At 44.0% G+C, this 13,897-nt stretch overlaps 1 protein-coding gene and 1 long non-coding RNA gene across 4 annotated transcripts; one reads left to right on the forward strand and one right to left on the reverse strand.

Moving 5' to 3' along the window:
• Positions 1 to 52: 52 nt before the first annotated feature.
• Positions 53 to 1,687, forward strand: LOC116427892 (uncharacterized). Its single transcript, XR_004235172.2, has 2 exons — positions 53 to 602; positions 1,560 to 1,687. It is a non-coding gene; the product is annotated as an uncharacterized LOC116427892 (long non-coding RNA).
• On the reverse strand, positions 1,188 to 12,130 carry LOC116434324 (protein lethal(2)essential for life). 3 transcript variants are annotated; one of them, XM_076368559.1, is made up of 4 exons: positions 11,960 to 12,130; positions 8,998 to 9,254; positions 3,262 to 3,483; positions 1,188 to 1,466 (listed from the first exon to the last, which is right to left on the reverse strand). In XM_076368559.1, exons 2-4 carry the CDS (start codon positions 9,250 to 9,252, stop codon positions 1,371 to 1,373), a joined length of 573 nt encoding a protein of 190 aa, XP_076224674.1. In that variant the 5' UTR covers positions 9,253 to 9,254; positions 11,960 to 12,130; the 3' UTR covers positions 1,188 to 1,370. The 3 variants fall into 3 exon arrangements, with proteins under 3 accessions (XP_076224674.1, XP_076224675.1, XP_076224676.1); XM_076368561.1 differs by lacking the exon at positions 1,188 to 1,466 and adding an exon at positions 1,866 to 2,584; XM_076368560.1 differs by lacking the exon at positions 11,960 to 12,130 and having other exon boundaries at positions 8,998 to 9,309.
• Positions 12,131 to 13,897: the final 1,767 nt, after the last annotated feature.

A 13,897-nucleotide genomic window follows, 5' to 3' on the forward strand; every position in this document is an offset into this window, starting at 1 on the left:
CATACACAGCGAGCCGACCGGCGAACGCCGTTTGTGTACCAACACGGCAGGGAACGCGTTGCGACCGTTTCATCATCTGAAAAAGAGAAGGAGGAAATGCAGAGTCGTGTGGGTTAGGTTATGGTGGGGATCGAAGGAGGAGAGAACGTGCTAGAATGCTCGTCCGGGGCTCGGTCGATCAATAATCTGTATTTTCCTTATTTCCCATGGAAAACGTTAAGAATCACCTCGATGATGGTGTCGTACGTTAGCTCTCGACGCGTTGAACACGTTTGTCTCGTTACCGGCCGAATATACAACGGGAATCGAGCTGAAATGACCGGTTACAAGGAAGTGCGCATTAGGTTTCGGGCGCCGGTTGCCGGTACAACTTCTAGAACGTTCCACACTGCGACGTTGCCGGGCTATATAAGAGCGCCGGCTGGGTCTGGTCGGCGCATTCGTAAATTTTCCTTCGTTCAGTTCGGACGTGACGAACACCCGAAGACCCACCAACCAGTGAACCATACCCCTCCGCTTCTTTTACGTGGTCCACGAGGCTGCTGACCAACAGGACGAGAAAATGTAGACGAGGAGGTCCGGTGCGGAGCGTGACAGTTTACGTGGGTATTATTTTTACATGGTTTTGATTTTTTTTTAACATTTTTTAAATCTTTCAAATATTTTTTTTTTCTGAATCCTCTTTCTGTTTGCTGTGCCTCTCTTGTTTGGTTTTATCTATATTGATGATCGTCCGCTACGGCGTCACTTCTGATAGTTTCGAAATGGCAACAGTGTATCCGGAAATACTACGTTTGTTTTGGTCCGAAGCTACTGTTCAGTCTTTGAGAATTGATATTGATGGTATTCAGATGTTTTAAATAGTTCAGAGTTAATATTTGCAGTTCTATAAATATTGGAGTATTTATTTGAATTTAACAGTTGAACTGAATGTATAGAATTATCTGGTTGCATATTGAGTATTGAATATTTTAAAGTTATTAAGCATTGAATATAATGAGATTACCGAGTATTGAATACTTTGAAATTGACTATTGAATATTTTGAAGTTACTTAGTACTGAATATTTTGAGGTTTAGTATTGAATCAGAAGTGACACCGAGTGGTGAATACATTTGAAATATTTTTATGATGTAATATTGTATATTGTTAGGGAATAAATTTAAGAAAATAATTCACTATTACTCGAAATTTATAAAGATCTTTATATTTCTTTTAATACAACGATATCGTATCACAAAATTTATGAAATGGTATTTTTTTTACATTATGCTGTACGAACGATCTCTTAAAAATTTGTATATAAAAATACGATGAAAAAAATGGTATATGAATTTATCAACTTTTTGGGGGGGCTGATACCAATTTTTTTATTCCGTAGTAGTTTCCACTTTGACCGGTTTGCTCGCGGGTTCCCCGGTTTTGACGATTTCTATCATTCGTTCGCCCCCGCTGGGCAGCTCGATCTGAAACGAAGAGAAATTTTCAGTAATAACGTCAAATTCTAACGGGGCAAAAAATAAAGAAACCAGACTTTTATTGTATTTGTATTTTTATAGTGCACCCTACGGGGTCGGTGCTTGAACAGTCCGTACGCAACGATAATTTGGTCTGACTAGAGTTTGAAATTTCCTCACATTTCGAACAGTTTGAGAAGAGCACTTCGAGATACATGCCATTAGGTAAGCGGTCATTGCACCGATGCATTTCAATTATCTTGTTACGTTCTCGTTACCGCGAGGAGAATGTATTTTCGGAAAATATACGATGTCAAGGAAGATCACGATTTGCCGGGTTTAGCTTCTTTCGAGTGAAACCCTATTCGAAATGTGAGAGGATCGTTGACTATAAACAGACTCTATAACATTAAACATTACTGGAAAATTGTTGTTCATAGAAAAAGGTCTTTAAACGATGAAATCATAATTGTGCTGCATGTATATCACTAGAACTACCGTACCAGTCGAAACGACTGATTTCGATATTCTTGTTTTGCAATTGATATTTTAAAAGCATAGAATATTCGAAATCTTGAAAATAATTTCTTTTGAATACTATAATGAATATCTGAATGTCTTATTAAATGCTCGATAGCTCTAGTAATCGAAATACAATGTTATACTTAATTGAATTATTTATATGTATAAATATGTAATATATAATGTGTGTATATATATATATCAGTGACAACGTTCAAAGCCATTTTTTATAACAATTGACCATTAAGGATGAAAATTTGGGGGTTCGTTTATGTCAATCGATCCCGATGTTTGAAATCAGGTTGCATTTGCAAGATGGCCGAGAGGTCGTGACCTTTCCTTATTAGTGATCACGGCTTCCGGTGTCGCTACTTAACGTTTCACTTGAACTTGGCGTCAAGGTCTACGTTTTCAACTACGTTTTCGAATGATTTAAATGCTATTTTTCTACGAGACGCGGCTTAAAAGTTTGATTAATGAAGTCAAGATATAATGGTAGCGTCACTTTCAGCTTCGTAGATCCGACCGTAGATGTCGTTTGTCTCCGTTCTTTAAGTTAGGTTCTACCGTGTATTTTCACGATGTCTGCTCGATATTGAGAGAATCTGAAAGTACCAATTCGTTAATATTTCGATGAGGAACACTTTGTAGTCGGTTTTATCGATTTTAACCGATCTTCAATTTTGTTAGCTGTAGAAAAACTGGGGATTGCGAAGTGTCTTAGACTTAAAATTATTTTTACATTAGAATTGAATACTCGTCCGCGAACTTTGTACTGAAAAATTGTTTTCGAGCAAAATATTCGAAATATTCAGAAATTAAATAGGCTCTCGAATGCTTGGTCCACTTCTACGATTAATAAATTCCATTGCAAGCACTTTTAATCGTACGATCCGTTAAGAGTGTCGAGTTGAAGTCGATAAAAGGCATAGTTACTGCACGAGTGCGCCTCATCCACGTGAAAATCTTTAATCCAGCCAGACGTTCTTTTTATAGTTTAGAGCAGACTCGTAGTTTGATCGAGATAAATCGTCGGCACTCCATCTTCTCTAAAACTACCACAACGGCCGAACCGGATCATTGGAATCGAGAGTCATAAACCGAAAGTACCAAAAGTAAAACAAAACCATACAAAAAAAAAAAATACAGAACAACGGCAAAAAACGCTAAGAAAAGAAAAAACAAAAAAAAACAACAAAAGTCAGGAGAGGATCAGTTGGTTGACGGCGACGGACGAATCCCCTTTCGGATTCGTCGGGCCTCCGCTGCTTCTCTTCCTCACCTTTTTGGGTGCCGTGATAGTTAATACACCATCGGAAGAAAGGCTCGAGGTAATGTTGATCACATCGTGAGATGGGGGCAACGCGTATCTGCGTACAAAGTGTCTGCTGACGAATCCGTGCTCGTCTTGCCTCTCCTCGTGTTTGGCTTCGATGATTACGTTATTGCCGGCCGTCTTCACCGTGATCTCTTCCGGCGAGAATTGTTGAACGTCCAGTATTACCTGCAGACCGGAAACATACGCATACAAAATAGGACCATCGAATTTGAGTATCCGCAAAACGTCGAGTCGCAAATATGTTTGAATAGCCTCTGAGCGTGGAGACCTAGCCTAAACGAGAAAACCACAACTACACACCATCCGCCGACGAATCTTTTCCCTCTGGCTACTCGAAATAGCAAACGAACCGCAAACGTGCCACACTTATCGCGAAAAACAGAGCCGAGCGCAAAAGGTTAGGATCCGGAAAAGCTTCCCGCAAACGAAGTCTGCCCGCACTGGCGGGCGAAGGCGGCTTCGCCGGCTTTCGAAACGCATTTATTTAAGCTACCACCGCCGACCACCACCCACGCGCTAATTTCTCTGACAGAGCAGGTTCTTCCGGAAGATCGCATCTGGGTGAAGATCAAGTTAGAATTCCTTAGCCTAACGTACGCACGATATACAATTACAACACCCCACGTCGCAACCCTTGGCACTGTAAAACCGTTTTAGAGGCTTACATACGTTAGCTGGCTTCGTCTGAACCGTACCGTGGCGACATTGCGCGTCACCACCACCACCACCACCACCACCACCTTCCGGCCAACGAACACGTTCCATCGTGGCAGTCTCCCGATCACGAGAATCTATGTCGAACACGTCCGATCGTGGCAGCCTCCCGATCGCTAGAATCGGGTTGAAACCGAACACGTCCGATCTTCGTAGCAACCCGATCACGAGAATCTGGTTGAAACCGAAAACGGGATAAAAAAAAATGTAAATTCGTCGAGGAGAGAAAGGCTAGGTTTTCTAGAACACGATCCTCCATTTCGTTCCGCCGTATTTCATGTAACGCACCGCGCTTGCTCCGGCCTACGTAGCGGCCGCAAAGGTAACAAAACCGGAAAGATGTAGCTGCCGGGCGCGCCTACTTGTGTGACGTTGTTCCCATTTTTTCCGCCAACCGAGAAAAGACGCGAGCATTACATGCAAGTAGGTGAGATAACCACACACACATTTATATAAGCCACACACATGCGTGCACGCGAACGAGCGCGCTGATCCGCGCGCTGGCCGGATTTTCCTTTTCTCTTTCTTTCGACGATGGAGGAGATTCGGTCGTCTCGTGGCTAGCAGCTTCACTTGGGACACAAAAGGATTAGACCGACAAAAAGAAAACTCAGATACGAGAACAAGGAATAAAAAGCGATAGGGAAGAAAGAGCGAACCGCGGTTCCTTCGGGTGATCGTGTGCCCACGTGATCCCGGGGAGACCCGGCGAGCGATTTCGCGAGAGAAAGGGAGAGAACGGCGGGGTGTTGGAGTGCAGGATTTTCTAAAAAATCATTTTCGACACGTTTATCTTTGCACACACATACCACACACGAAACAGCAGAACCAATAGAAACGGTGAAGATATTTTGGTATCTCGAGTGCCGCTACGTAACACAGAGAAAAATACAGCCGCGTCTGCATTTTTGTACATAGAGATTTTCGTACATCTGAATTGTTTTTTATGATCTTTATCGTTGACGATTCGAGGAGCATTTATTTTTATATAGAGATTATTAATATATTATAGCGAACCAAGAAAGGGAGAGATCCGAAAAGCTTTAAACGGAACCGTTTTGCCCCGGGAGTAAGGCGCCCCTTACCCAGGGGCGGCGGGGGGGTGCTCCGCCGGCAAAATTGTGAACGCCATTCTACACAAAATCCACAAGAGAAAACTTTCGGTTCTTTCTGTGAAAGAAGACTGATCCTTGCGAGAGAGACACGCGAATTTATCATTTTTCGGGTTTTTTAAAAAGATAGCGTCGTTCGGGCGTCGTTTGTACCTACACGATAAAAAAAGAGAAGATACAAAAAAAAAAGAGGTTCTTTTCGAGACTAAACTGGAAAGACCGGTCAAACTGTGATTTTTGTTTTTTAAGGAACGTACTTCCGGTGCAAAGCGTGTCTGAGACGACGATAAACAAAAAGAGAAATGTACCACGTTGCCGCAATATCGGAATGTACCTTTTAGTTTGGAGAATTTTACAGATACCAGAGTTGCTTCCGACGGAGTAGTAATTATAGTGGTTGATAACGAGACCTGATTATATTCCCCGCGGACCACATCCCCTTCAAGGGGGTTGATCCTTGACACACACACCGATATACCCCACCCCCCCTTCGAGTCGTTTTTTCGACGATTTTATCCGCATAATTTTTTTCTATGCATTACTACAACCGCGGTGCTGTGAACCATTTGTAAAGAGAGCGGAGGTGAAAGGCAAAATTAGCAAGAAAACGTAATTTTCCTCACGACTGTTCCGCGCGCACCAGCCACGCGCGCTCGGCGGAAAAACACAGATTCTTTCGATTATGCAGCCTATAGAGAAAATGTCCACGAGAAACATCGGATGTAGCAGTAGCAGCAGTAGTAGCAGAAACAGAAACCTGTTTTCGGGCCTTCTGGTGTTCCAGTTCCTTCGTACGTTTCCTTAGTTCTGTTTCACGCGAACATTTTGGCCTTTTCCTTTTTATTCGTAGTCTTTATTTCCCTAAGTTTACGTTCCCTCGGTTGTGAATAATAATCATTTCGTTCGAGTTTTTGATTCGGGAGGACGCACCGCTTCTTTATGTCGTTTTATAGGTACTGTTCTTTCGCTTTAAATTTTCTTTCCCTTTGTTCGGAAACGTTGTTTCATTCTTCGACATATCAATCCCACTTGAGTTGAGTGCTTTCTCATAAATTTATATTTTCAAATCGACGATACGTATAAATCTTTCGCGCGAATGAGCTCCCGCTAAAACCGTAATCTCGGAAGATCTCTATAAAAAGCCTACTCGGAAAACTGCATCCATCTATTAGCCGGATAGTCGAACAGAAAACAACATTCTCTCGCTGCCTAAACGGAAAAAAAAAACAAACACTGAACCATTGTCACCAGAGACCGTTTTCATGGGCCAGTACATCATGTAACCGCTTTTCCGACTATATTGTAAACAATTTAGACGCGTGTCCACCATGATATCGGCAAACTGAATGTCAACACCCAGTTACTAAGTTGCACCTGGCCCACTGCCGATGAGCGTTGAACAGGTACGGACAGAGAAAGATATATTTACCCGATTGTGTGTAGAGTAGAATATAAAGATTCCAAACGTTTTATCCAGTTCGTAATTCTCGCGTAATCAAAGAGACGGCTTTTGTGATTAACTTTCACTGCGCGCGACAAATTTGTATTTATATATATAGAGGTTAGTGCCTTTTGTAAATTTAATTTCTGGGAGCCACCCACTCGCGTTTAAGTCCCGTCTTCGGACTTCGCGAAGGGACCCACGTTTTCTTTGGCTTTCTTTCGGATCAAAGTTTTTAATCGATTTCTTTACGCTTCCCTCGACTCGAAACTCTTGGAAATTTTACTGAAAACTTGCACGTTCGAAGAAGCCTTTTCTCGCGTATAGGTGTCTGATACATATTCGGCGTTGAATAGTTCGGTTAGCAATAATTACCTGATAAAGACCAAGTATTTACGGTACCGTTTCGATCCATCCACCAGGAAATCGTCTCGCAGTTTTTTCGATTCATTTGTAAACGTTCCTGTTCGAGCAACGACTATCCTACAACTCTCTTTCCGAAGAGAGAGAAGTCGTAGGATAGTCGTTGCGAGATCTTTTTGGCGAGACACGAAACAACAATTCGATACACCGATACGCGATATATAGTGTAAACTTAAAATTAGGCGTAAACGTTGAAAATTTTCAAAATTTAACATCCGAAGGACACTTTAACATCGCGTGCGCAAGCTTTAGAGTTAGAGGCGACGAGTTTATCCACGGAAGGACAGACTTCAAAAATTGATTGATTCGTGTGGGTGAACATTATAAACTGCGATGAGGCCTTAAGTTTGATCGGTTCTTTGTAGTTTTTCTCTTTGATTTTCAAGTCTCTTATTTTCAATCCTTTTTCCTTTGGATTCTAGTCCTCTTGTCCTTCAATTTCCAATCCCTTCTCCATCAATTTCCAATCCCTTCTCCATCAATTTCCAATCCCTTCTCCATCAATTTCCAATCCCTTCTCCATCAATTTCCAATCCCTTCTCCGTCAATTTCCAATCCCTTCTCCGTCAATTTCCAATCCCTCCTCCCTACATTTTCAATTCCTTCCTAAATTTTCAATTCCTTCCTAAATTTTCAATTCCTTTCCCTTCAATTTCCAATCTCCTTTCCCTCGATTTCCAATCCCTTTTTTTATTTCAACACCTTTTTTTTAATTTCCAAGTTTCCCTTATTCAATTTCGTAATTCTGTTTTCTCGTTAATTCTTCTTCTGCGAGATTCCATCCCTCCGGGGCGAGCGCGGAGGTTAAGGGAATAAAAAAAATAGCCCAGGTACTCCGAAGAGCGATCACAAGCTCGTTGCTCGTCCCGGAAAGGATAGAATCCTGCGGAAGACGAAAATATCCTAGCATATCGGCACTTCAAAATTTCGTTAACCTTAACACCTTTTTGCGAGATTTTGACCGTCCGGTTGAAACCGTCAGGAAAATCGCGAGGGACGTAAACGAATCATCATTACTGTGTATGTTGATAATAACGGAAGCTTCGAGCTCGACCATCTTTCATCCTTTACTATCGAATAAGGTTCTTAACAGTAAATCGTTAGATTCAAAGAATTTCCACGCAAAACGTCGATTAGATCGTTGCGAATGCCCTTCCTCGAAATAACAAACCTTGCACAACACTCAACCACCCGACACATTCAAGGACCGTCAACAACTGCATGAACAAAATCAGTGCGTAAAATAACGTCTAAATGATCGAGGAAGCATATCTACTATCGCTTGCTTAGCCCTTTCCAACTGCAAGCAAAATTCCACTCAATGACTCGGACAGTAACCAGAGACACCAGAGAACGCGTGCCATCAAAATCAGCCATTCGGGAATTTAGAACTACTCGACCTTCCATTAATCCTGAAATTTGACCGAGAAAAAACCTCCATCCTGAAGTTTGACCGGGAAAAAGCTCCATCCTAAAATCTTCCAAATCGTTCTCGAAAATTAGAGATCGCCTCGAAACGATTCTCAAATTCAGCGGAATTCAGTAGTTGTATCTTGTCATTTGGCATAGTATTGGCATAATCTTGTAATTCATAGACGCACCAGGCCCGTATCCATAGTTACCACTCGACCCGAAGGTGGCTGCAATCACCCCCGTTGTCCTCGACAATGAGCATGATTCGCACCATCGAGTGATAACTATGGATACACGGCTCGCGTTTCTCCGAACAAAGAAACAATCTGGGAACAAAGTGAGAACCATCATCCTTTTTCGCTCTTACCACCATCCGCGCTACTCTCGACTATCCTAAAGATCATAGACAACGTTGAAAGCCCACCACCGAGAAACCATAGAGCTTAAAAAGTCCCTGACCATGTTACACATCTGGGCTTAGCAAGTTCCGAGTTTCAGCCAGCTACGGCCAAAAACCATACAAGACCAAGAGACTCATTGATTTTTTCTCATGCAAAACGGGAGTTATCCTCTAACCTGAAAGTTATCCTTGTTGTCGAACTGAATCGTGCTGGAGCCGCTAGCTAGCGGCCGCGTCGGCACGACGTTCCTCCACGGTCGGTAATATCGGTTGAAAATCGAGCGGGCTGGTCGGTCGAATCCAAGATCGGAGAACCTCGACACCAGGTCGTCCCGATCGAGCGCTCTGCCGAAGTGTTGGTCCATGATCCTGGACACGGGTCGGTTGAAGTCGTCCCACCAGTCGTGGAACATTAAAGGCACCACAGGCATGTCTGTGGAATCGATGATGACATTGTAAGAACGCGAAATCGTCGGTCAGAGTTCTTGCTTTTCGTTCGGGCGGAGGGGGGGGGGGGGCGAGAGATTAGACGTATACGGAAACAGATTAGGGGGATGATAGGAGGGAAGGGATGGGAACAATGAGAAAATTGCTCGGGATTACGTGAAGCATTGTGTGATGAGAGTAAACAAATTAAGCGTTCTGTATGCATACGGGACATACCTGGACGAGAGACGAAGTGGGGGGCTACATGCATTACTGGAACATAACCCGGACGAGGGACAAAAGGGAGATACACCTGGATATAGGGGACAAACCCGGACTAGAGACGAAAGGGTTGTTTCGTATGCTACGTGCGCATGTGCGGGACATAGCCCGGACGAGACGGAAGGGAGCCTGCATGCGCGTATACGGGACAAACCCGGACGAGAGACAAAAGGGAGCTACATGCGTATACGGGACAAACCCGGACGAGAGACGAAAGGGGACTGCATGCATACAGAACATTACCCGGATGAGCAACGTTAGAGGAGGGCTGTGCAGGTATTTTACGGGACATAGCCGGCGAGAGACGAAAGGTGCATACGGCGGGACATACCCTGACGAGACGAAAGGGGGAAAGTAGAGGGAGGAGGTATTAAGAGTTTTAGGCTGTAAGTGTGTTTTTAAGGGACGTTTGAGATCGATAGTTCTTTGAGCTTAACCCACGTTTTACGCATATTAATCGCGCGCGTTTCTCGCGTTTACTTGTATAAGGGACATCGAAACTTGCAGATCTACGTATTTCGAGTAACGTTTTACACTGATGATGAGAATTCCATAACACACGACCGAAGAACGGATCAAGGAAAATTTCGGATGTTCTCGCGATATCTTCCGATCTCTCGCAAGTCCGCTCGGATCGACGCGAGGACGGAAGTATCCGGCACCGGACGATTTAATTAAGAGGCGCGGATGTATGAGTGTTTTTCGCTGTAATTACATGTATCGTTTATCGTAAGGGGATATTCTAAATCTTATTGTTTTCGCGCGTTTCGGGAAGTAACGACAATACATAATTCGTGTTTAGAGGCAGACGCGGGACCGTTTAGGAAGGCTAGGGTTAGTAGTCCGTTAGCGATATCCTTTCTTTTCCATTATCACAGAGACGAGTATATCCTTCGCTGTAGCGTGTAAGCGCAGGACGATCGATTTCCATCGATGATCGCTCGCTGCTGCGATACGCGATCGACGAAATTCAATGAGAACACGTGGGAAACCCGAGTATTTGTATTTATTCATCGATGGTAGTATGACGCGAACAATTTGCCGAAACGATTCAAGAGAAATGACGCTCATTCATGAAAACCACGAGGAAAAACCCTTTGATCGATCGCTGAACTATTTCTTGTGACTAGAGACACATAGGAAACCGAATCCGTGCGAACCGAGCGCGGAAACGGAGCTTCGATATCCAGGATCGCGTGTCGAGCGACGGATTTTGATAATGTTGCTTGGAGAGGAAACAAAAAAAAACAAAAAAAACCAAAAAAAAATACGGAACGCAGGATACGCGAATTGCGTTAACCAACCGTGAACGGACGTTGCATTTTCCATCTAATACGCACAATTAATCTCGCGCTAGCTATAGGTTTATCGGGCTAGCTAGGTTTAGGGAATGGATTCGGACCACCACCTAAAGGACACAATCTCGTAATCGTTAGGCGTAGGGCTGGCCGCGGGAACTATACTTAATGCCCCGGCTGTTAATTGGTCCTCTAAGTGGACACGCGATACACTCGTGAATTGCGCTGCTCCACGCAGACTCCACAGCCTATCCACAATCTATCCCATAGTCTCCCAATGTTCTCCCATCGGATCGTTCCTTGGTGTGATATATCTTTTGGACAGTTTCATTCTGAGTATCCGGTTTTTCCGCCTCTCTCCTATTCACGGGAAACAGCGCGGCCAGGTTGAGGGACAGTTAAACGCTCCGAGATGTTTTTTGGGATTCTTCGTCGTCGGTCGCACGACGGCGATATATTCCACCAATTCGAATAGATTCGGGAGAAACGGGGAGGATATATTTCAAATATTTATCGAGCATGCTTTTCGTATGTAACCATGGATGTTTGTAAGTTTAGCAAGCTAAGTTCTTCGAACGCTCTACGAATTAACACGGAATCAAGTTTTAAAGGGATCCACACCTTACAAACGTATATCGCCGATATATCATCGCTATCTTCGCGCGGAACTTAGGGTTAGACACGAGATGCGGGAACCGTTCGCAACGTGCACGATTGGAATTAGTTTCACGGACAATCGGTGGTTTAAAAGGGTTGTTTGAGGTTTGTTGGCGCTTCGCGGAAATTTGATTACACGTTGCGGGTCGAACGGCTTTCGCGTTTTGGGGATTGAAAGTTTCGAAGATTCAACACCGTCTTTCTAGGCTTAAGGGTTCGATTCCTTCGGGGTTAGGTTACACGCACGGTCAGTTCGAGTTATCGGATAGTATCGTTAGATGTTGTACTAGTCTCTAAGTAATGCTTAGGATTCACCACTATTTTTAGGTTTCACCGTTTTGGGGCGTTGTTGCGCGTTTGTTTCGCCCGACGGAAGCGAGAACACCACGATTGACCGACCGATCTTTGTACATGCACCATCACACATCCCGCGATTCTCGTAGCGAACACACTTCTACCGATTTTCTGTTACTACCGTGCGAGTTTTCGGGAACGTTGCGCTGCTTCGTAGAGGGAGACTTGCGGGAACACCTCGCTGATCGCTGTTTCCGATCGAGAAGAGTGGAATTTCCACGCTGATTCGGGGAGGAATCTTTCGGGACTATCTGATTCAGCCGCGGAAACGCGAGACGCTTAAATAGCCGGTCTCTCGGGGATTCGGCGGCGCGCGCTACACGCCCACGCGTCCTGGACCCACCACCGTACACATCCGTACTCTCCCACCGGTGAGATTCTTCGCCGTCACGTGTACCACTGACTTTACCGTCTAAAAATACGGAGTGCACGAAGGACGAGAGGAGGGGCTGATTTCACGCGTCGGAACCGAAACGAGATTAATTCGGTGTTCCGGTAATTCCTGGCACGCACGAATCACCTTCTTTGGCTGATACGCCTCGATCCAGGAGGGCGCAGGAGCTTTGCACGACCGCATTCCTTTGTGAATTATCTTTCCCATCGCCATTTCCCGTGTCATCCACCGCTGTAGACACTGACGAGAGAACAGGTGAACGCGGGGATCGGTCATCGAAGTTTCTAACAGTCCATTTAGGAACTGGTCTCGAGCGCTGCTTCGCGAACAGATCAACGAAACCTTTGAGAACCTAATGAACATACACTTTCGATGTTCCCCTCGAATCGCACGTTTCGCACCCACCCAACACGAATCGCAAATTCGCTTCGCTTGCTTTTACCGCCCGAACGAGAAACGGCGTTGAGTCCTTTAATGGGGTTGTACATCTCTTTCAAATCGTGTCTGCTAAACGAAGCATTCTCGGCGCCGGTTTGCTACGATTTACGTTCGAGGATTCTCGAGCGAGAAGTTTTCCCAGCAATATCCTTTCCGAGGATACGCGACGATCGTCTCCGTTCCCGGGGAACGAGTTTATCGTTAACGTCGTCGCGCACCATACGCCATTCCGATGATCGTTTAATCGAACAATCACGTGTGGCATGAGTCGGGGTGCGTCTCATGCACTTCGAGCGAGAGGGGATACCCTTCGTGAACATCCGAACGCGCATTGTACATAACGTTACACGTTTGCATTGCGATAAGGAGAAAGAGAACTCCTCGTCTAGGGTAACGACGAGTTTACATGGTACGTTAATTTTCGTAAGGGAATAAACGTGAAAAGAATCAAAAGAAAAAAAAATCGACGCGACGCGCGCTTGCTCTCGAGCCCCATGCTCGAACGTATCGCGTGTCTCGTCACCAAAAAAAAAAAAGAAAAATACATTCGTGTAGTCTATATATGTTTTTAATCGATTTATCTCTACTATTTACGTGCAGCAGGATTTACTATAAAATTGTAGTGTATGTTATTCTAACTAGTTGATACGTGTTTACTTGGCGAATTTTCTTCCTATTTAGCGGCGAGTGCGAGTAATAATCGAGAATTCTCTGTTGCTTGACAATAACTTTTTCACTTTATCACTGAGTTTATCGTTTATAATTACCGAAGAACGGTTTTAGAGTTTTCTGTATCTTGTATTTCGAACAGCTGGGAACAGCGTTTTCATTTTGGTGAGGAGAGGAGCAACTTTACTAGTAGCGCAGGGTATATATTATTATTACACGTCTTTTTTAATATTATACGTACTCGTGTTGCGTAACTGTTACTTTTAAGTTCTCTTTAACACACGAAGATTTAAATATATTACTGTGCGGCATTATAAATTATAGGCTTAACGTTTAAGCTAACGGTTAGGTAACGCGTAATTCGTCTATATATTGACTACAAATAATCGATAAACGCTAAATTTTATTGTATCCTCTTAATTGTGTTGTGTTTTTCTGTTCGATATCCGCACGTGTCAGGCACCCTCCCTCCGCGGAGGGAGAGGGACGTTTCATATAGTGTTTACATTTTATAACGAGAGTAAGATACGCACGCAAAACTAACAACAACGGTCCGTT

This window comes from Nomia melanderi, chromosome 6 (genome assembly GCF_051020985.1).
Source record: "Nomia melanderi isolate GNS246 chromosome 6, iyNomMela1, whole genome shotgun sequence".
NCBI lineage: Eukaryota > Metazoa > Arthropoda > Insecta > Hymenoptera > Halictidae > Nomia > Nomia melanderi.

Coding starts and splice junctions, on each gene's coding strand:
- LOC116434324 (XM_076368559.1), bottom strand. CDS start 9,252: ATGCCTGTGGTGCCTTTAATGTTCCACGACTGGTGGGACGACTTCAAC. Junction 3,484..8,997: donor ACAACAAGGATAACTTTCAG/GTTAGAGGATAA, acceptor TCCGGTCTGCAG/GTAATACTGGACGTTCAACA. Junction 1,467..3,261: donor CTATCACGGCACCCAAAAAG/GTGAGGAAGAGA, acceptor TCTTCGTTTCAG/ATCGAGCTGCCCAGCGGGGG.